The sequence below is a fragment of the Rhipicephalus microplus genome, chromosome 1, assembly GCF_043290135.1.
Source record: "Rhipicephalus microplus isolate Deutch F79 chromosome 1, USDA_Rmic, whole genome shotgun sequence".
Classification (NCBI taxonomy): domain Eukaryota; kingdom Metazoa; phylum Arthropoda; class Arachnida; order Ixodida; family Ixodidae; genus Rhipicephalus; species Rhipicephalus microplus.
In genome coordinates, this window is record NC_134700.1 from 290,573,723 (window position 1) to 290,597,914 (window position 24,192).

Consider the following 24,192-nt stretch of genomic DNA (forward strand, 5'->3'; position numbering starts at 1 on the left):
GTCTTCAGATCAATGGACGAGAAGTACCTTGCATCACTGAGACGATCTAGGGTATCGTCGATCCTTGGTAAAGGGTACACGTCCTTTTTGGTTACACTATTCAACCGTCGGTAATCGACGCAAAACCGAAGACTTCCGTCTTTCTTTTTGACAAGGACGACTGGTGCCGCCCATGGGCTTTTCGATGGCTGAATTACATCGTCGTGTAACATTTCCTCAACTTGCTCTCGGATGGCCTGACGTTCACGTGCCGACACACGATAAGGGCTTTGATGGAGAGGGCGGATGTCTTCTTGTGTTATGATTCGATGCTTTGCCAGAGAAGTGTGTCGGACCTGTGAGGTTGTGGCGAAACAGTCGTCATAACGTCGAAGGAGGTTCTGGAGCAGTTGCTGCTTGCATTGAGGCAAGGAAGGGTTAATGTCGAATGACAGCTGCGAGTTGTGGGTCTGTGGGGTGATGGTCGCTGGATTCGAGAGGACGAGGGTATCACTGACTTCCGCGATTTCATCGAGAAAGGCAATGGTCGTGCCTTTGGCCAGGTGACGGTGTTCTTGGCTGAAATTTGTTAGCAGCACTGGGCCCTGTCCATTCCGGAAGTCCGCAATGCCTCTTGCGATTGCGATATCACGGCCAAGCAAAAGTTGTATGTTACCTTCGACGACGCCATGAGCATTTTCGGCAGTACCAGTGGTTACGGGGATTAGGGTCGTTGATCGGGGTGGGACGCTCACGTCATTCTCGAGCACACGGAGGGCTGCGCGATTATGTGGTGCCGAGTATGAATTTATGGCTTCATCCGAGGAAAGTTTGATGGATCTGGACGCCAGGTCAATAACCGCGCGATGTTGAGTCAAGAAGTCCATGCCGAGAATGACGTCACGGGAGCATTGTGGGAGCACCAAGAAAGTGACAAGGTATGTGTGACCATCGAATGTCACCCTTGCAGTACATCGCCCCGATGGGGTGAGGAGGTGACCTCCCGCTGTGCGGATCTGTGGGCCGTCCCAAGCCGTCTTAACCTTCTTCAGTTGTGCTGTCAATGGCCCGCTGATGACCGAGTAGTCAGCTCCTGTGTCAATCAAGGCAGTTACCGGGTGGCCGTCGATAGATACTTCAAAATCGGTGGCACGTGGGCTGGAGTTGCGCGTTGGTTTTGGGTTCGGGTCACGGCTTCGTCTTGTTGCTTCGTTTTGCTTCGTCTCGCGGCTTGGGTTGTTGTGCGTTATTGTCGTCGTAGATGATGTGCTGTCGTCATATATGGTCGTCGGTGGAGGGTCTTCAGCTTTTCCTCTTGAAGCAACCTCACCTCCAAAGGTTGCTGGTTTTAGTTTCCCCTACGGGGGCTTGGGGACCTTCTTCGTTCGTTGTTGCTGCGGTTCGGTGACGTGAAGCGTGGGGATGGCGGTGATGGAGAACGGCTGGGCAGGTACTCTGTATGGCGCAAGTAGTCTTCGATTGCCGGAGGTCGTTGTCCAGGGCGTGGCCGTGGTGCCTGAGATGAGAAGCCATGCAGTCCCATCCGCCTGTAAGGGCAGTGTCGAAGAATGTGGCCGGCCTCACCGCAGTGAAAGCATAGGGGGCGGTCGTCGGGAGTTCTCCAGGTGTCGCATTTTCTTTGGCTCGGGCGTCTCTCGTATATAGGGTGGGCGGGTAAGGGCGGACGGCTACTTTGGGCTGCAGCGTACCGTCGAGGACTGGGCTCGTTTCGTCGGGGTGGCCTAGTGTTCACTGCAGCGGCGTAAGTCATTGCTTCGGCCTCTGTTCGAGTCGTCGCTGATGAAGAGCCAAGCGCCTGCTGGACTTCATCACGCACTATGTCCTAGAGAGATGCTCCTTGGGGGGGCTGGGGGGTAGGCGGTAGCAATCGGCGTAGTTCTTCCTTAACCACTTCACGAATAGCTTCCCGCAGATCGTTGGTGGTTAGCCCACCTCGAATCGGTTCCGAGTAGAGCGAGCTGAGCTGGAACGGGCGGTTGTATTGCCGAGTCCGGGCGTCCAGGGTCCTTTCTATGGTGTGCGCTTCGTCAGTAAATTCGGCGACTGTTTTAGGAGGGTTCCTTATGAGACCGGCGAAAAGCGACTCCTTCACCCCTCGCATTAGGTATCCGACCTTTTTGTCTTCGGTCATGTCTTGGTCCGCTCGCCTAAAAAGACGTTTCATTTCTTCGACGTACACTTTTAGGGTCTCATTGGGCTGTTGGGTCCTCGATTCTAGCAGCAGCTGGGCCCTTTCTTTTCGCATGATGCTGGTGAAGGTCCTGAGCAACTCATTCTTCAGAAATTCCCAGGTGGTCAGTGTGGTTTCATGGTTTTCATACCACGTTTTGGCGGGGCCGTCCAGGGAAAAGTAAACGTATCGCAGCTTCATTTCTTCATCCCACCTGTTTATGGTAGCCACGCGCTCGAATTGGTCGAGCCATTCTTCTGGGTCTTCAGCGGCATAACCATGGAAAGTTGGGGGCACCCGCGGCTGCTGCAGCATGACAGGGGTAGGTGATTGTGGGGTGCTCATGGTGGCTGTGGAAGCGTCCTTTCGTGGTCGCGTGGGGTTCGGTAGCGGTCCCAGCTCAGGTGGCAGGTTTCGGAGGCGGCGACTGCTTCGAGTATCTGTGTCTTCAGCGTCCTCGTTCTCTGCAGTGGCTGTTTTAAAGTCGTTTTCGTGCATACCCCGCACCTCCACCAGATGTCACGTAAGAGTGAGGGTTGCCCGAAGACAGGAGACCGGGAGGTTAGTAGAAATAGGAGATCCGTTTATTTGGCGGACTTGCGCCCACTAAAGGAAAACAGACACACCGGCTTAGCGGGAGGCGAACTGCGCGTTCGACGGCCGTCGGGTAACATAAATATCCCACAGGAACGCAAGGCGCGTTCGACGGCCGTCGGGTAACGGAAGTGTCCCACTGGAACGCAAGGTGCGTTCGACGGCCGTCGGGTAACAGAAATGTCCCACTGGAACGCAAGGCGCGTTCACCATCCGAGATACAGTCACCGTAGCGTCTGGCGCTATGTCGTTATCAACGAATGGTCGACGTGCGGGCCATCATCTTCGCAGATGAGACGCGGTGCATCCTGGACCACGATAAGGCCGCGTGCCGGCGGTATCGGCATGCGCAATACTATCCGCAATGCGCCTCGCGGCAATATGCCATGTCAATGAAATCACTGCAAGAGGAGCAAGACCATGAAATGTCAATCATGACATTCATGACATACATATCGTAATTTTATTGTTATGATTATTCACTTATGCTCGTCATGCAATCATGTTATGCCTCACCATTTTCGGTATCGATACCATTATTGAAACGGCCAGATCTAAAAGTCGTAGACGGCTAGATAGATAGATAGATAGATAGATAGATAGATAGATAGATAGATAGATAGATAGATAGATAGATAGATAGATAGATAGATACGCTCAAACTTCACCGAAGTTCGCATTTAAAAGCTGACATAGGCAGCGTTAACTGGACGAATGCAAAATAAATGTCAGTATCCCAGCAGGAATCATATCCTAGCATTATGTGTGGCAGTCATGTATTCTACCACAGAGACACGCCCGGTCTCGGAACTTCTTTGCAAATAGACCTCAATGTTCATGAAACGTTGACTGTAGTTGCAGTACAGGTTATCAAATTTTAGAAACATTACATTTGTACTGCTATGATACAGCCGTCATGTCGGGCTAACCTAAAAGGTAGTTAGGCACCATTCGCTGAGGTGTAGTTGAGTAGCAGTGTTGAGGGCTACCATCCCTGTGAGCCCCATCGCAAAAACGAGCGCTTCATGTCAGCTGCGGCTTCTGGTGTTGCTAATATCTATGTTGCTGTTGGCATAGTTACGTAACTGCAAACAACTGCCAATATGGGGCTGTTTAACGTATGTGCGTCCATGAATTTGTCCATATATTAAGGGTCACTTCATAACGTCATCATCATCATCATCATCAGCCTGACTACTTCCACTGCAGGACAAAGGCCTCTCCCATGTTCCGCCAGTTAACCCGGTCCTGTGCTTGCTGCTGCCAATTTATACCCGCAAATTTCTTAATTTCATCTGCCCACCTAACCTTCTGTCTCCCCCTAACCCGCTTCCCTTCTCTGGGAATCCAGTCAGTTACCCTTAATGACCAGCGGTTATCCTGTCTACGCGCTACATGCCCTGCCCATGTCCATTTCTTCTTCTTGATTTCAGCTATGATATCCGTAACCCCCGTTTGTTCCCTAATCCACTCTGCTCTCTTCTTGTCTCTTAAGGTTACACCTACCATTTTTCTTTCCATTGCTCGCTGCGTCGTCCTCAATTTAAGCGGAACCCTCTTTGTAAGTCTCCAGGTTTCTGCTCCGTAGCTAAGTACCGGCAAGATACAGCTGTTATATACTTTCCTCTTGAGGGATAGTGGCAATCTACCTGTCATAATTTGAGAGTGCTTGCCGAATGTGCTCCACCCCATTCTTATTCTTCTAGTTACTTCAATCTCGTGGTTCGGCTCTGCGGTTATTACCTGCCCTAAGTAGACATAGTCTTTTACAACTTCAAGTGCACTATTACCTATCTCGAAGCGCTGCTCCTTGCCGAGGTTGTTGTACATTACTTTCGTTTTCTGCAGATTAATTTTAAGACCCACCTTTCTGCTCTCCTTGTCTAACTCCGTAATCATGAGTTGCAATTCGTCCCCCGAGTTACTCAGCAATGCAATGTCATCGGCGAAGCGCAGGTTACTAAGGTATTCTCCATTGACTCTTATCCCTAACTGTTCCCATTCTAGGCTTCTGAAAACCTCCTGTAAGCATGCGGTAAATAGCATTGGGGAAATTGTGTCCCCCTGCCTTACACCCTTCTTGATTGGTATTCTGTTGCTTTCTTTATGAAGCACTATGGTAGCAGTTGATCCCCTGTAGATTTCTTCCAGAATGTTTATATATACTTCATCTACGCCCTGATTCCGCAGTGTTTGCATGACGGATGATATTTCTACTGAATCAAACGCCTTCTCGTAATCTATGAAGGCTATGTATAGTGGTTGGTTATACTCTGAGCATTTCTCTATTACCTGATTTATAGTATGAATGTGGTCAATTGTTGAGTAGCCTGTTCGAAATCCTACTTCATAACGTATCACTCAATAAAAAAAAACATTGACCTTGCAATCGCGTGCTTCACATAACATCAATTCCCAAGGTAGGTGGGATCTGCCTTTTTATTTTCTTGAGGAACCACTTGCTTTTCGAAGCTGAAATTTCGCAGGTCGCATTATCTCCAGTTTGACTGCCTATAAATTGTCTTTTTGAAGCGTGCACAATCTTGTTGCATCATATCATCAGCTGTAATAATACATCGTTTATATGTGATGTGCGTACCACAAATTCATGTGGCGGTGGTGGTGAACAAGGTTATTCAAACCAGCCGATTGAGGCGTTGGCCTAAGCCACGCCAGGGGTTTTGGAGACACCCTATCGCTCAGCCGCCTGCCATGCTCACTGGATGGCCCATATTTGATCTTCGCGATCTGAGCTGATCAGCGGGTCTTTCAACCGCGCCCCAGGATGTTCTGAGAAGACCACATGTCCTTTCTGTATTTGTGCGTATTCCCATTGAATATGCTCTAGGGTAGCGAGCCTCACGCTGCATAATTTCCAGGTGCCATCTGGGTATAAGCCGGCGTAGATGCGATATGGCTGCATCGGGTTGGGAAATGTTCTGACTTGAATTCGCCTCCTGTCAACCCTCTGAGATCTGTTTAACTTGGAGCTATGAGGTGGAAATCTGTGCCTCGAATTTTGGTAGAATTGGATATTGTCGCAGAACCCAAACATTCTGTCCCTCTCCCACCACTCCTCTCCTCTCCTTCGCCAGAGCGGTAAGGCCGCGTTCACACTGAGTATTCCGGCCGCCGAAAGTTCTCCGAATCCGGTTCGGCAGCGGCAAAATTCGCCGAAAGGGCCCTCTCCGCGCCGATCGCTCTCGGACCGATTTTTGTGGCGTCTGCCGCCGAATCGGTCACCGCGGACCAATAGGAGCGCTAGTCAAGGAATTTTAAAAAATGGCGGCCAAGGCCTACTCACTTGTTATGCCGCAGTGCACATAACTGAATGTTGAAACCAATGGGAGTTTAACCTACTCTGTGCCTACTTCACGTCCGTATTTTGTGGAAGAGGTGACCGAGCTTGCTGTTTGCGTGACTGAGCTTGTTGCGGTGTTGCCGAGCAAAACGAACCCGCCAACGCCGCTGGCGTCGGTGGTTTTTCTGCTCTTCGTGCATTACAAGACAGCCACTTGCCAGCAAAGTTGGCCATACTGTCTTTTCTTGCTTCCTGCGTACGAGAATCATTGAAGTATACGCCACCGGATAGCGTAGTGGCGTTTGCGAGCCGCGACAACAACCGGGTGACAGCGCATCCATCCCGCGTTCGCCCGGTGGTAGATGGCATATTCGGCGGCGCAGGGCGCGTCCAGTGCGAACGACGCTGCGTTTCGGCGGCAGGGGAATTTCGGTCGCTGTAGAAAGCGGATGATTCAGTGTGAACTAGGCATAAGTGAGACCTCGCGCGACGCGGTGAGCTTCCTTGTTGAGTTTGGGAGCAGGAGACTTACAATCATGTATGTCCATTAAATTTCTAAATGCAAGGCATTACTTAGTGAACTTCGGTGACGTTGGACTTGTGTATTTGTCTATCTATTTAACCGCCAACGACTTTCAGCTCTCCTGGTCGTTTCGATAATGGTATTCATACCAAAATTGGTATAGGAAAACATGACTGTATGACGAGCATAAATGACTAGCCATAACCTTAAAAGGACGACATGTATGTCACGAAAGTCGTGATTTACATTTCATGGTCTTGCTGCTCTTGTGGTGGTTTCATTAACGTGAAATATTGAAAAACTGGTGACTGGAATGACTGCATGAGATGACTGCATGACGAACATAAGTGGCCGACCCTAACGTGGAAGTCATGACACGCAAGTCACGTAAGTCATGACTACATGCCACGCTCATGGTGCGCTCATGGTCGTTTTGCTAGCTTCACATATCAACATTTGGTATTACGGGACGAGAACGCATGACGAAGGTATAAGACTGGTGCAAACATGATATTATTGACATGCGTGCTATGTAAAACATGACTACCTGCTACGCTCATGGCGTGCTCGTGGCAGTTTCACTACCTCCACATATACCAAATTTGGTTTCGCATGACGTGAATGGACGACGAAGGTAAATGACAGATTCAAACATGATAATCATGACATGCATGTCGTGTAAAACATGACTTCATGCTACGCTCATAGTGCTCGTGGTCATTTCACTAGTTTCACATATACCAAATTTAGTGTCACGTGACGTGAGTGGATGACGATGATATATGACTGGTTCAAACATGATAATCATGACATGCGTGTCTGGTAAAAATATGACAGCATACCACGCTCATGACGCGCGCGCGGCCGTTTTGCTAGCTTCACATATGGCAAATTTATATATTACGTCACATAAATAGACGACGGAGGTAAATGACACGTCTAAACATGATAATTATAACATGCTTGTCATGTAAGACATGACTACATGCTACGGTCATATAGTGCTCGAGGCCGTTGCGCTAACTTCACATATAACAAGTTTGGTATTACTTGAAATGAATGGACTACAAGCACAAATGATAGGCGCAAACACAAAAATAATGACACATAAATCCCGTACGGCTTAATTTACGTTCCCCTCGTAACAATGCGCTGATTTTAAAGTGACGTATTAATCTTTCTCATTCATGCTTCACATATCATCGATTCGCACTGTATACGTAGGATCTGCCAATTTTTTTTCAGCCAATTCAATAGGATGGGTGTGAGCCAGAGATAAGGGTAATCCTTGTTATCATCATTTATATTGTGAAATTTGTTTTTTTCGCACAGTGGCTGCTGGTGCGAGAGTTTGATATTGTTATTGGGAACCTGTGCTATTGAAAGCAACTAGAGATTGTGCGGAAATGTTTTGGCAGTGCAGAGACCAGAGCTTGAAGAGAGAAAATATCTTCAAAAAACTATTTGTTCTCCTATGCACAATACTAATTCCGTATGATACCAATTCCGACAAAATATGTTGTTCCATTTCACTTGCATTGCCTAAGCTTTCTTAAGGGGATGAAAATATCAATATACTTTTCATTTTCCGGTTTGTCTCAGAAGGAAGTATGATTAGTACACCACGCTGGCGTGCTATATGAAAACAATATAGTGGCTACCAAGAATTCATTGCATTGCCGCCTCTCGCGCCAGTTCTCCGGTACCCTGTGGCTGCCTGCATACATGATAAAAGTGCCGTAAAGCGAAGCTGTTCTTTTTCACCTTACAAGCAGAGTCCGCCTGCAGGAACCGAAATTTACTGAAGTGAACATGCAAATCATTATAGAACCTTTCTTCACAGATGAGGTTTGAGTGAGATGCAACACACACGTCTCAAAAGTTTCAAATACATGCAACAAAATCTGAAATATTCGCAACAAGGGCAGGGCACATGGCAGTATTCTGCGGAAAACAAAAACGACCACGCAGGTTTTAGAAACCAAAGCATCCGACCCCTCAATATACGTAAACAGCTCTAAAGAAAACATGTGGTGCACAGGCACTCATACACAGACACAAACACTGTGTGTGTGCACACAGAGATTCGTGATCGCTTGGTCCTTGGCAAGAAACGATACCAAATGACGGCGTAAATCGACGCCCACTCGAAACACCAACGCACGATTAACGTTTTTCTGGCTGCCGGAGGGTTTCCTGTTTACTGTCCTCGGCGTTACTGCCCCGCCATATCCATACCACAAATACTGAAATCCCCGGAATGATCTTCCGAAGTTCCGCGAAATTGGTGTTTTTCTCCCAGTATCCCAGAAGGGGCTGGATGCGGGTGTTGACTCAAGTGAGATCAGCTAGCGTAGCGGTGTGGCTTTAGCATGGACTTCAGCTACGCTTTGCGAGGTGATACGTCTGAAGTTGTTTGCAAGGGCTTCATGAATGGGAAGTACGGGTCGCGGCGGCACTTGAAAGACCAAACAGAATTCGTGTGGCCTCATTGAGGGCTATCGTAATTGTCGAAGTAATGAATCAAATGCAGTGGCTATTTGGGCATAACACCGACCAACGCAAGCCTCGAAAGAAATAATTTGCCTTAATGAGAAGACTCGCACAGTGAGGAAAGTTGCCACCCTTCTAGCGGCAAAAAAGCAAAAACAAAAACAAGCATACAAACAAACAAAAACACGCAAACAAACAAGAGAGCAAGCAAACAAACAAACAAACAGCAGCAGCAGCAACAACAACAACAACAACAACAACAACACCAACAACAACAACAAAAACAAACACCAGGCTTGCATGAAGTAGGCAGCACAGTCACAGTGAAAGCTGGAAGAGCGGCCTTTCAGAGCCCGCTGCAAACTCTTTTGGGGCAACTACTACAAGTACGATTTCAAGGTACCCACTACGTCATAAATTGTTATAATATTTGTAGGCTATATAGGCACCAACTAATTCGCCAATCGCTATCCTAAGAGGAAGAGAGGTATTGATGAAACATTTGCAAGAGATTGTGCGCACTTGGTCGATGCTCAAGTTGGTGATGATGAAGTATTATTGTGGACCCTCGTAATACTTCCTGGGATTTAAATGACTTGCAAAAAATGGTTTTTCCCCTTCTCTACCTTCCTTCCAATGTTAACAATTACATTATTCGCCGGCTTTTTGGCCAATCTGTTAAATCATGTAGGAGCCAGGTGTAAGGAATGAAGTAGCACACAAACGACTCCATCCTTACGCCATTCATAGTGTAAGACATCTGGTTGTCGTTTTACTCTATACTGCCGCGCTATATCCAATATGTCAACAGAATTCCTTGCCCGACATATGACCTGTATAGGGGGTTTTCAAGAGGAAGTCGCAAGCACTGGCGTTTCTCTGTGGTCGAATATTCACCTGCCGCAAAGATTGAAATATCGTTCGATCTTGGATATTCTGTTTTTCTATCATTTCGCGCGACAGTGGTTACCAAAGCTGATGGTGGGGGCGGCGGACAGCTACGCCACAAAAATGAGCTGTCATGATCTCATAAGAGTTTTCGTTGTGATTCATCGCCACCCAAATGTTATTCGTTTTAGCCACTGTAGTTTATTCGACACGGAACGAAGTCGTACACTACGTGATTGGCTACACGTTTTCACCCGCCGTATGCACCCATTTGCAAATGGGGTGACACAAGAGGCCATTACAAATTAACATGACACAAATGATTTATTTATTTATTTACGTTACACTATTTCTTCGCAAGAATTTAGAGCCATGACAAAATTATTTAAGAGAATGTTTCATCGTCCTTTTTTTTCAGAAAACACACAGCAGCAAGAGGTCTAGGCAGATCACTGCATTAACCATTCAACTTTTGATGCCTTAAGTGACCCCTGTACAGTCTTCATTGAAGTTCAACATAGTGAACATGTAGTTAGCACCGTCTGCGGATCGTGCGCTGCAAAAGTGATTTCGACTTTTCCGCGAGACACTGACCTAGGGCGAATCATAAACTATTTTCGTAGTACTTGTACGTTTTGTGCATGTTGCATATTCTCGATGCTGAAAGCACAAACTCTTTACTCGTATGTTTTTGATCAAGAGAAGGCAAGAAATTTGGTAAGCCTCTCAGGCTATCATTTAAAGATGTTCTGTGTTTGTTGAAGCGAGCAATTGATAATGTGATCATTATTATCGTAATTTAGAGCCATAGCTATGTCAATAACAACGCATGCAACACTTATGAAGCACACTGCTATAAAAACTATTCGACATAGTAGGTTTGCATCATCAGAAATGCAGCAGAAAATGTAACTGCGATCACGCTGCAAGTTCATAAGCTGCATGCACTTTATATTGCCGTACGTGAGTTTTTTTTTTTTGCCGTAGTAACATAGGTAACAACACTAAAAATGGCAGCGTTGTTCGAGTATTAACTCAGACAAGGTATGCTTTATGACTCGCTCTTAGTGCCATCATGTCTTGGTTTTTCTTCGCTGGTTCATTTAGTTTAGGCTAACAGAGTGCACAGTCTGCCGCTGAAGTTAACGCACTCACATCTCTCCCCAACCATCTGAGGTGGAGGGTCGGGCTCTTGCCACTTTTGCCCACCCACTCTTCAATACTCCATTCTCGCTCGCAATATCCACTACAGGATCGCATCAGTCTGTGACGCACTGAGGCAACCTTGTTGATTAACATTGTGCAATCTCACGTGGTCAGTATTTGTCCCGCTTGGTCGGCGCACGAGCGATGGTTGTTTGAGTCGTGTAAGGAAAACAACAACAACAACAACAACAACAACAACAACAACAACAACAACAACAACAACAACAACAACAACTCATTTCTCATTTCCTCTCCGAGAACACACCCACACGATTGAAAATTATGTCGATAGGCGTTGAAACAAGCTAACTCTGCCATGCTTACCGAGAAGCAACTTTCTCTCTTAGTTAAAAATACAAATTCGGAGCTGTCACGATACGAAAAGCTCTCAGATTCGTGAATACTGTTTCTTTGCGGCAATAATTGTATTCGGAACACGGCAAAAATAATTTCAAATGTAAGGCAATGCAATATCTATGACAACTGAAATACTCTGAAAAACATTGAAATTCTTCTTGAATGTCGTGAGAACATCCCGGTGTGGCAGCAAGCTTAGATTGCGCCCACGTAGCGGCCATAAAAAGCTTGAGAATTCCTAAAAGGAACGTGCGTTTGGAGTTGCGAGTGATGTGGTTCACCAAGCAACCCGCGTCAACTCGCAAGCAGCCCCAAAGTCAGACAGCTGACGATCTGGATGGTATGGTTCACAACTTCAAGCTACAATAGCGAAATACCATGGACATAAGTGCAGTAAATTGCACATCTAAAGGTGGATGCTGCTAGTTTGTACGGAGGTGACGTGAAATGGAATGTTCTGAAGCAGCATATCACAATTCACCTTCCTATACCAGTGATTCAACGGTTTATAGCATCACTCTGTTCATTGGTATGTCACAGCTTTTGGAGCATGATTATATAAAAAAAACTTAAGCTCCAAGAGAAAAAGGAGAACGACATATCTATGGTACTTTGAAGCATTGATAATGAAATCCAAGCAATCGATCAATGGTTATGTTTAGAACTTAACGTCCCTAAACTTTATTATATGATTATGAGAAATTGCGTAGAGGAGGGTTACTAAAACATCGACCGGTTTTCTTTAAAGTGCACTGTCAACGCAGTACATGGGCCTCCTGCGTTACGCCTCCATCGAAATTCGACCGCCGTGTCCGGGTTTAAACTGGTGACATTCAGGTCAGCAGTCAAGTGTCATGAATGATGGCTACACCGCAATGGTGGACCATTCAATAAATCGTTTACTCAAGGTGTCCAGAAGCAGCCTTTAGGTCTTAGTGCTGGCGCATGCAGTATTACTACTAAACAATAAAAGGTAGACAGCCTTGTTACAACCGCAGGTGGCTAGGCCGTTCCGCATTGAACGGACAGGCGTCGACCAGCAAAAAGACATGCATTTGTTCGAAGCACGCTAACTTAAAGGAAACGGGGCGGTGGAGAAGGAAGAGGCAATGCTAGCGTTCCACTAGGCATCAGCAACTGGTGGCTTGCAGGTTGCAGCAAGCCTATGGCGGGACATAAGAGCAAAGAAGAAATAAACAAAAAAAGTTGCACCATCTCCCACCAAAGGGAACCATGTGGGGATGTGAAGCAGCACTGGTGTTCACTTGTGTTTCCATTTGTATGTTTTCATGTGTGCTTCACTTGTGTGGTGTTGGGTATATGTTGTGCCCCGCATTTGTTACCTTCTACCATTTGTGTGTGTTACCGTGTGTGTGCCATAAAGTGCCCTGAACACCCAGTGTTGCGAGGAGAGGGCAATGGAGCGAGTACGCGCAGCATTACATGCGAGCGCCAAGCTGTGGCGGAGACGAACAGGAGGCAAGAAACGAAGCGGAGGCAGCACTGTTCCACCTCTACCCCCTCAACTCAGCCCACCTCATCGCGCTCACGCGAGGAAAGAGGCGAGAGCTGGTGCATGCGCAGTAGCGCAGCGGACGGTCGCCGAGAAACGGACACAGCTCCGAGCAAAAGCTGCTAAGCATATAAAAGTGGCTGGACAGCAGTGTAATCAAGCGTAGGCTTTTTGCTACGTAGGCCTTATGAATACAGCTCTCACGCATGTTCGAGTTATGGCTTCTTTCACCTAGGCGTTGATCACAAAGTCAAACGCAGAGTTCTACGTTTGCAGAGGTATAGCAGATAATATTATAACATGTTTCCGTTAAATGCAGTTTTAGAGAGCAACCATGCAAGCTGATTTAACTAATAGAAAAAAAAACAGAAATACAGGCAGAGAAAAAGGCACTCAAGATAAACCATTGGAGAAAAATCAGGGAGGCGTTGCACTTTGTAGTCCACACACCTTATAACTTCGCTTTCAAGTCTAGTAAGAAAGGGTTGCGACGTCTCTTGATATAACTAGATTTGTTCGTCTAGTATCCCCCATCCATCGTCGACTTAAAAAAAAAGGAAAAAGAACCTTCGGCGATTTCTTCGACTGTGTATTCCAAAAATTTAGCCATTATCTCGGTGACATGAAAAAACTGTTAGTGGCGCTGGCCCAACGAGGAGCACTTGAAGAGAATATATAGAAGCAGGACTTGAACTTGCACCACGCGGCGCATAGCCGGCGGCGCAGCCGCACGAAGCACAGCTGTTCAGTCGACATTCCGGTGCGCCGAAGAGCCCACTCGTGCGAGTATCGGCCACGTTTGAGAACCGTGAGGTGCAAACTCTGTCAGTCCACTTCTTTCTGGGAAGAAAAAAGAGGAGGACGAGTATCGAGGTTTGCGAAATGTTCTGCACGTGGGCACGCTGGACGCCCAGATAAAAACGAAGCATAGAAGTAGGGGACGTTTTCGTACGATAAGCTAACGCGTCCATTGAAACACTCGGACCCTAACGCACATTCCAAACAAAAGTGGAAACAGAGACTGCAGAGAGACGTGAAGCTTCGCCCTCTTTTGTTAGGGAGGCCAACGGTACTCTACCGAGAACGTGACTGCCCCTAGAACTTCATCTTATCTTCTTTAGTTTAATGGAGAAAACTTCTATTTGTTTTCTTAGAGGCTTTCCCAAGGACGGCCTGAATAGCTCGGCTGACAGCTGATGAGGATCATTTTGTTGCTTATCTTTTGTGTGTCTGTTTCTGTATAGAAAGTATGAGCTCTGTCGTCTTTGGGAAATGCGGCTAATCAAACAGTACTTATTGCCCGCTTTTATTGGCGTATACTAAGCGTGCTTGAAATTCCATACGTTGAAGTTAGGGCCTGTAGGGTTCTGAAGACGGGGAAAAAGGGCATAAACGCAAACGTGTCTTCGATTTCTTAAAGACACTCTTGACTACATGGCGTAAGTAAGAAAGTTGAATGTAGGTGCGGCTGTAACCCCTTCATCACAGGGCACCCTGCTATGATTGGCATTGATGATGACTCTGGGGAATTCACGCTCTGCGGTGGGATACTTTGATGACAAGTAGAAATGTAAATTTAAGAACTTTTGCCGTGTCTCCGTGCAGTTATTTCCGGTGACCCTTGCTCATCGTTAAATTTTTTCTTTTATTATGTACTATATTTATTTATTTGTATTTATCTAATAATATAAATACTTAATAATTTTTTATTGCATAGGAATCTTGAACTACCATGCAGTACATCGTTAAAAATACCGCAGAGCCTTCTTATTTGTGAAAACTGCGTGCTAGCCGAAAGAAGCTCATTTTGTGAACATCTCTCGCGACAGAACACAAAAAAAAACGACGCAAAACTCGGGTTTGTTACCAAGCAAATTGTGCGCAAGCAAAGCGTTTTTCGCATACTGTTAAAGAAATATTTCTCTTTCCTGTCCTTCTTTCAATCTCTCCCATCTCGTTCCCACATGTAAGATAGCAAACCGGTTATTCTGACTACTTGACCTCCCAAGCTTTCCTCCTCTACCATCTATTCTATTCGATTATTCTAACACTGTTACATGAGTCTTATTTAAGCCGCATTTGTCTTACACAAGGCCAAACAGCCACAAATGCTTTGTAGTGCCGAATAGTTTATTCAAGGTTTACGAAAAGCACGAACCGCGAAGGCACCTCAGAGTTCTGGCTTGGCTTTTCGAGCTCCATAATTAATATCGCTTATATGACGCTACGTTTAGGGACTTACGCTAAATGGCGCTGAAAGAACAGAGAGAAATTTCCGAGAGGCCTGCGCATTATCATTTGAAACACGTGATCTGTTACGCTTTGTGTTGGCTGATATGATTTGTTAATTGCTGGGAAGAGAATCCTTCTTTCTGAATTGTATATTGTTCAGCTACGGAATGAGACAGACAGACAGACAGACAGACAGACAGACAGACAGACAGACAGACAGACAGACAGACAGACAGACAGACGGACAGACAGACGGACAGACAGGCAGATTGACAGGCAGGCAGGAAGGCAGGCAGGAAGGCAGGCAGGCAGGCAGGCAGGCAGATGATAGATAGATAGATAGATAGATAGATAGATAGATAGATAGATAGATAGATAGATAGATAGATAGATAGATAAATAGATAGATAGATAGATAGATAGATAGATAGATAGATAGATAGATAGATAGATAGATAGATAGATAGATAGATAGATAGATAGATAGATAGATAGATAGATATAACTGAATTTGTTAATGAGGCAAGACTCGCGAACTTCTCGGTCCAGATGAGCCTTGGCTAGTATTGTGGCCTTGATTTTTTTTCAAATGAGTAACCTAGCAATAGGATATGTTTTGATAGTTAAAGAGGAAGAAGAGTAAAATTGTGGGCTCTGTGGCTGTTAAAGCGTAGTACCAGTGACGCTTTCATTTGACCTGTGTATTATTTGTTGCATGGGGAGCACTCATGCATGTAGATAACATTGCGCTGTCCGAAGTGAAGTCTCCGTTGATGCTCATGAAAAGGCTTGAAACATTGCTAGTCACGAATAGCGAAGTTTTCATGAGCAGGCCTTGCAACCGGGTTTATTGCAAGGATGACAGGCAACGTGGTTGTTCATTTCGATAGTTGATTTTCGACGATGTTAGGGCATCACGCAGGTTATGTGATCGGCGATAAACCGATTGGCGATAAACCACTCTGGGTGGTTCCGTAAAAAATTTATTTGAGGCGGTCACATTGAATGAAAATGTTGTGGTGTTTCTTGAGAATGTTGGTTCCAGTAGATACCGATGCTGAGTGCGTCAGGATGAGATTTATATTGTTACGTGAAGAACTTGTTGGTTGCTCGTCACTTGTGTGCAAATCCTTGTGGTCGATGTTGTCCGCCTTTTTGAGAGTGTTGCGAATGATTCATGCGGCGTTAGCGCATTTCGAAGGTGTTCGCAGTTTTGAACAATTTTTTTTTGTTTTCGAAACAGATGCGTTTATACCGAATTCAATATGGTAGTTGGCCCGACATCATTCTTGCTTAGGGGAGTGCGGATTTGCTGAGGAAAAGAACACATGACCAAAAAAAAAGTTTTATCCTAAGCAAGTCCGCATTCTTTTAAGCAGGAATGAAACCGAATTGTTTTGCCTTATGGAGTAGTGGTTTTGCCATACTTTGTGTTAATACTTTAAAAATGAACATGTAGATGCCTATCATTTGAATTCCTGTATAGCCTCGTTGTCATTTTCGGTTCATACAATGTTACTGTGACGTCCGCAAAATGACACTGAAGTCAATTATAATTACGAGAAGGAAGTTATAATATTTCATATCATGGCGGCACTGTGAACCAAGCTTGTATGACGTCAGTTCGACGATTCGCGTGCTTTAGAGGCTTGGCGCCATATAAAAACCCCCATCGTAGCAAAACTCGGCGAAGACGCAGTTCTATTTGTTATCTCGTGTGTGGTGGCTTCTAAAAACCGTGAGTATCCACTTTTAACGCTCATTTCAATAACACATCGCTTTGTTTCTTAAAAGTGCGGCCGCTTGTCTCCGCGGCGAGTGTTACGCAATGGTGGAGTACGGCTTTGTGCCTCAATATTGCCGCGCTCGAAATAGACACAGAACGAAGATGATGTGCGCGCCAACAGTCTTGTGAAGAAGGGACACTGAAGAAGAGGACGTGCTTTTGTTTATGTCTCTTGCTCGTGGATCCTGCGTAAAAACACACACCGTCGGTTCTCGGACTCAACGTCTCGGTGATCTGCTTACGTTGAACCGCGACAATATGATATCCCACCGGTGAAAAGGGTGTTAGTTTTCACAACTATCCTAAGGATCCGAAGCTGAGGAAAAAAGTGCGTGGTCAAACTTAGATAGGGAAAGCGCCCCACACTTTAATCGAGCATGTGCAGCAAGAACTGCGCTGACAGTGACTTTTGCTGTACCAGCCCTATACGCTCCACTTTTCGGCAAGCTTTGAAACGTGTTTCGGCGTCTTCTCAGTAATTCAGCCATTCATTGCACGCACGCTACAAGCGTAGGCGACTTGCACCAGGTTAGGTGTCGTCCCAAAACCTATCGCGAAGGCCCCTAGGCAGATCGCCTCGGGTAAGCGTGCCTCATGTGCGCAGCTGAGTGGTGCAGGAGATCTGAGTCTACAGCTTTATTTAGTTGGTGTACGTACATATGTAGGTGGTTTACTTATCAAGACAAGCACGCGCCTAGCACACTGCTTACCGTAAGTTCATATGCGAAACCTGCTTCACTGTTTAGTGCACATTCGCTAAAGGTTGTCACATAACCTTTGTTGAGTGATATATACAATCAGCGATAGCTAGTTGTTATATTCTGATACCCGAACGACGGTGCTGTGTGGTATTTATATGAACTACTTGATCATGTTGCTCTCATATAACAAACATAACCGCAACAAACTGCAGTCATTTGCATCGGCCAGGGAATGCAACAAGGCGGAACTTGCCTGTTTCCCCCTGCAGTCGCACCAGCACCTACCCCTCAAGAGTTCTCTTACTGCGATACAACACGGGCTTGTGCCCTGCCGACGCTCATAAGTGCAATCCAAGCGCGATCATCTGAAATTCGGTATATTGATGCTGCTCTGCATTTTTGGCAAATGCCATGATTGGTCAATTGACTGCCGAAGCAGCAATTTAAATAGCTGCTCAGTAGTAATTATCTCATGTGTTGTTTGCAAAAGCCAGAGTTGCAGTAATCAGCGATTCTCACACCTATCCTCGTGTTCAATGCCACTATCGTTGCACTGCAGAAAACAATATTAAAAAAAGACTAGGCAGGCGTTCCCTTTTCTTTAGAATTTTTGTGAAAGCTAATGCCCTTCTCAAGGGGGGACGAAGTACATCATAGCACAGAGCAGTACTTCACCCTTGCGAACAACTCAATCGCCACAGGGACCTTGTGTGGCGGGTTTGCCAATCCACGTGCTTGCAGGACCAGAGCCTGCAATCAGGACCAGGTGGTGCAGGACCAGGTGGTGCGATCTCCGTTGACGGCATCGGCTGAACACATTCAACAACGTAACCTGCGTCGTACACCACCACACTGTCGATGAGACAACTCGACGTTTCACTAGCTCTAACTGCATCCTTGTAGATGCAGGAGAAAGGCGCACTTATTGAAATTCCGAAACACTCGAACTGTTTAGTACGCATGGCGGAAACTGCACATTACGAGCGTGAACACCCGCACGAAGTTTCGTTTTCTGACCGCATCGGCGTGCTCATCGGCCATGTGGAAAGTTTCTTGGCCTTGTCGATTGCGCTGCAACTAAAACAAATTCATAATTGCACTCGAAAACATTCGTTGTGGGTGCTAGTAGACCCTGGCGAGGCTGTTCGTTCGATAAAGTTCCCGTCGGAAGCAGAGGATCCGCGCACAGCCCCGCCGCGGTGGTCTAGTGGCTAAGGTACTCGGCTGCTGACCAGCAGGTCGCGGGATCGAATCCCGGCTGCGGCGGCTGCATTTCCGACGAAGGCGGAAATGTTGTAGGCCCGTGTGCTCAGATTTGGGTACACGTCAAACAACCCCAGGTGGTCAAAAATTCCGGATCCCTCCACTACGGCGTCTCTCATAATCATATGGTGATTTTGGGACGTTAAACCCCACATATCACTCAAATCGAAGATGCGTGCACAGGAGCAGCAGGTGCTGCAGCGCGGATGAGGGCGGAGTCCACAAACTGACGTCACACGCGAGAGGGCGCCACTCATAGATCTCGAGGTCAAACGCGAATAAGCCTTGACGCTGGCAAGACTGTGCGTGCGTGCGTGCGTACATACATATAGGCACTGCGCCGTGCTCCCGACCGGGTTGCAGAAATAAAGTGCCTTTTCTCATCTTCTAACCACTACCACCACCACCACATACATACATACATACATACATACATACATACATACATACATACATACATACATACATACATACATACATACATACATACATACATACATACATACATACATACATACATACATACATACATACATACATACATACATACATACATACATACATACATACATACATACATACATACATACAAAAAGTAAGGCAGAAAGAGTCAGTGCTTGACTAACATTCCTTGGTGACTATACGTAGTGCGATGTTGCTTCTAATCAGTTCGCTATACCCACGGCTTACTTTCACTTTGCCCACGACCCTTTCTCCGAGCGCTTCGTCTTGTCCGCCTGCTCGCCAATAGGGACAGCGATACAAGACATACCACCACACACGGCGATAGGAACAGGTTAGACGACACCGAGGTGTGGTTACCGATCCCACGGATAAAGTAATCGAAGAAAGGGAATACCGCGCGCATCATCTCGTGGCCATCAGCCACTTGCTTGTGGTCACGAAAGTTATGAGCGTCGCTCCAGAGAGAAAGGAGAAGGAGAAATGAGAAGGAGGAGGAGGATTAGGCACGCTCGGGAAAAAAGCGGGACGAGAGGAAAGAGATGGTGCGAGTTGGGGGAACGAAGTGCGGTCGCCTCCTCTCCCAGGCGAGCGCAGCGACTCCAGAGGGTGAAACCGAGCAGCGCAGAGCGCGAACGCCGAGTCTCGCGCGGCGCGACACAGAGCTGCGCCCACCGCAGTGTTGGTGCCGGCGCTCTTTCGGGTGGTCCGCTTCGGCTGGGCTACGAGGGCGTCAGGTCTGGCAGTAGCTCCAAAGGAGAGAAGTTGTTTCCTTTTTCCTTCGCTTGATCGTTGATTATTTTTGCATTTCATTGTGAAAAAAAAAAAAACACCCACTGTCTACGAAGGCCCAAATTGCAAAGCAGCTGTTAAAAATTGTGTCAGGTTTCTTGTGGAAAAAGAGGGGGCAGGTTGTGCGTGGACGTCGTTTCTTCTGGACAGTCTTCAGTCGTAAAGGTAAGAGCAAAACATCTTGATTTATGCTGTATGATCGGACTTGCTCCAAATTGCTGGATATATTTGTAATTTGTTTCCAGATTCGTTGAGCAACTTTAAGACAAAAGCTATATTGTTGCTGATGACTTTGATAAATCTCATCGAATGTTGTATTCTACTAGGTAACTTAACATTCTTGCTATCTCCAACTTGTTTAAAATTTGTGGATAAGACGAAACACTGCTTCATACAAAAAAGGTCAAGTCTTTATCCTAGTTAATTATGTGTAGAGTTTGAACTTCTAAGACACCAAGTTTTGTTTAAAGATGATAATTAACTCCTGTAATTTGTTTTTACAGAAGTAGAATAGTTAGCAGTTATGTATATTCTCAAAGTATCGTAACGGTACTCAATCTTCTGTGTTCTTTTTAATTTATCACCACTACATTAGGCAGCATAGCTGTTGTGTGAGCAACATAGAAAAAATGACGTGGAGTGTTTTATTTTTGATCAGACTGCAGCTTTGTGATGAAGATGAAAAGAACATGTTAGAATTTAGATCAGCTGCGCAGTATTCCAACAAACGTTGTTATTGTTACAGACGCATCGCAATGTGACTAAATGTCCGGGATTCGTATTTTCAGCCCGATTTTAGATTGGTCTTATTCCCTTCGACTACCCGATTTCATACCCGTTTTTCGTGGCTGAATTTCTGGCAGTAGTGTTCGCTTTACACAAGTTGGATACGGAAATTACATCAGCTGCTATAATAACAGATTTTGTATCTCTCAGTGCGAAACTTTCTGTTGGTGCTGAATCTTAAGTAACAAATGGATTCCGTGCAATATAGTGCCTGCGAATGTGAGAAAAGTCCGATTAGTTTGGGTGCGTGGACATAAAGGCTTACTTCTAAATGAAATTGCCAATTCCTTAGCTAAGTCGTCAATGAGCGGGCTGATTCTACCGCACTTTCCATCATCCACTTATGTGACTGCTGCTCGATTCCGCAGACGTGTACTTAAGGAAGACTTTAGAGGTACAGCACTGACAAACTCTACCGAATATTGCTGTTTATTATATCCTTGGCGAAGAGCCTTTTGCCAAACTCGTAAACAAGAAGTAGCTGTCACAAGGCTGCGCTGTCGGGCACGAAATCTATGCTTAAATAAACACAGGTCTGCTCAGACACCTTCGCCACTGTGCGCGTTTTGTGGTGAACTGCAAACAATGAATAATTTCCTTTTGGCCTGCAGGTGGTTTAACCCAATACGAAAAACCTATTTAAAAATATCGTTACGTGGTATTGGTATGAATTTATCTGTGTCTGTCATTTTGTCTTTTGGAGTTTTGATTTCTCGGTTCTCCGCTGCGACAGTATGCGTGGCCGTCCGAGACTATAATAATTAAACTAATCAGTTGACTAATTAATCCGCATTATTATCCTAACGTGTCTACAACATTATAGAAGTGTAAACAATCAGGGTATTGCTCAAACTCAAGGAAGAAAAAATTATTTAAATAAATATAGGCATTACATAAGGCACCACAATTTCCTAGGTCATCGGTACTCTCTTTTTTATATAAACTTCGTTATTCTACAACTGCACAGTATTTTATAAAATCACTCAATTCATGGCCAATCCCCCACAGTGGGCATGCACCACGGGCAATAGGGGAACAAGAATGAGAATTTAGCCCAGTCCAAAAGGAAAGAAAAAACTTAAAGCAATATAGGCAATGTCTTGCCAAAATCGCACAGGTGAATATCAACTAATTCAATTTTGGTTCTCGAATGAACGTCCCTGGAGCACTAAATACCTTGCATTTTTGATCACCTTGATTTTCAAGCACTGGCAGCTTTTTGAAAGATCACTGTTTTATTCGATAAAAAAAAACTTTGCATGACATACGCATGGCGGCTGTCGGGGTACTGGGTTGTAATGAAGCATTCATAGCCGGCCACCATTGCATACAGTACAACTGCCAAAAAGAAAACAACATGAAACTTGTAAAAATGTACTGTGCACTTTTCGTGAACCATTCTTTATATTGGGCCGAAATATGATTGGATCAAAATACAAAAAAGAAGAAAAAACATTTCAACACAATTTTATACAGTAATACACAACAAAAACAGTAAAACAGTTATTCGTCTTAGTGCCAATAACTGATTCCCTTGTCCGGCAGTTTTCTACAAAATATTCCAAAAGCAAGCCTACGCTTGTTTAGCTGTCATAGATAACACGTTGCGCACTGATGTTTTACATTCTCGCACCCGCGCTGATTCAGTCTGCTTGTGAGGCTACTTGTGGCAGTTTTCTTTCTGCAATTAGTAACACTTGTATTTCTAAAGACAGCAAGCTTTCGACCTCCAAGCACACGTGCAAATAGTGCGAATAATCGCACTTGAACAGCAATCACTCGCACCTTTGCAGAAAATAATTTCATATTCACAGAGAAGCATAAGGTGATAACGACGAAACGTAGTCTGCTTATCGTTTCCATGCTGACAGAACCGTCGTAGTCAACGTGAATCATAGTGTCATAGCTTCCTATTTACCAACATTTACAAGACATTCTCTGCCTTCGCCCTTTTTTAGTAATTGGAAAGATGGTTTTCTCCCGGAATTCTTTCACGCATGCATTTTTCCCATTCTTTCTTGCACAGGCCCCCACCGTGACACTGCGGCGTCCCTTTCACGGGAGTAAGGGTGATGCCCAACGTCTTGCTGGCCTCTACTTACCTCCTTAGACCCACCGTACAGCTCCTGTATAGGTACTCTCGTTTTGAAACGTATCAAGTGTGTCTCGCGTGCCAATCTTGGATGCATCGTTGAAAACGTCACTCAACCCGAACGAGCGGAGAAGCGCGAGCTTCTCTTTAACGTACTGCTACGCACCCTTACAGCGGGGTCAAGAGCGCGTACGACGCAATGTCTCCGACCGAGAATATGCTGCTGGAGGTGTCCTCTCCGGTCTTCGTCGCCAACGGAACCCTGCCGAGCGTGTCGGTGGCGACGGAGGAACCAGTAGCTTCCCCTGTCACGATCGCCACGCTGGCTTCGCTGTTCGCCGCCATCGGCGTATCGGGCGTGCTGGGCAACGCGTTTGTGGTGTGCGCCGTACTGGGCGACCGAGACATGCGCAGTTCGGTGACCAACTTGTTCATTCTTAATCTGGCCCTGAGTGACCTCACCATATTGCTGGCGTGCGTGCCGGACATCGTGCTCTTCATCCGCAACCGCGGCTGGGAACTGGGCTTGGGCATGTGCAGAGCACTGCGCTTTGTCGAGGTCATGGCACTCTACGCGTCCGTGATGACTCTGGTCAGCGTGTGCGTCGAGAGGTAAGCTGTGCTTTTAGTGCAACGCCGTGCTGCTAACTGTGGTGTTTCAGTGTGTGTAGAAATTGCCCGCTCATCGCGGGGTTTAGGGACCTCTATTCACAGCCATGAAAACTAGACTGCATAGGATGTTGAAGATTGGGCGAGCTCGTGTTACGGTTTTAAAACTTGTTACACTGCTGTCAGGAGTGGGAAGAAACAATTGGATGTTGTGATCCACGCTCTTTGAGCTCGTTTTTCGAACCCTTTGATTGCTTTTTCTTTTTCACCACTCTGAGACAATATTGAAAACCTCACTCTGCCGTGGCTGGAGTGCCAGATGGTCCATTATGTTTATGACGACGCTAGGTAACCTTATGTGGCCAGAAAATAGACGCCAGCTCTGCGCCGAGACAGCCCCTAAAGCCCAGGCATGTTGTTTGTG

General features: G+C 45.9%; 2 protein-coding genes across 2 annotated transcripts in view; both read left to right on the forward strand.

The window, feature by feature from the left end:
* LOC142767373 (endothelin-converting enzyme 2-like) overlaps positions 1-18,577 on the forward strand; it is a 32,561-nt gene extending 13,984 nt beyond the window's left edge. The window contains exon 2 of the mRNA XM_075868896.1: positions 18,506-18,577. Coding sequence (XP_075725011.1) covers positions 18,506-18,577 — 72 coding nt within the window. The remainder of the gene's footprint in view (positions 1-18,505) is intronic.
* Positions 18,578-23,104: 4,527 nt separating this feature from the next.
* LOC142767377 (neuropeptide receptor 15-like) lies at positions 23,105-23,775 on the forward strand. The gene has a single exon (XM_075868903.1). The coding sequence runs from the start codon at positions 23,359-23,361 to the stop codon at positions 23,773-23,775; it is 417 nt and encodes a 138-aa protein (XP_075725018.1). The 5' UTR covers positions 23,105-23,358.
* Positions 23,776-24,192: the final 417 nt, after the last annotated feature.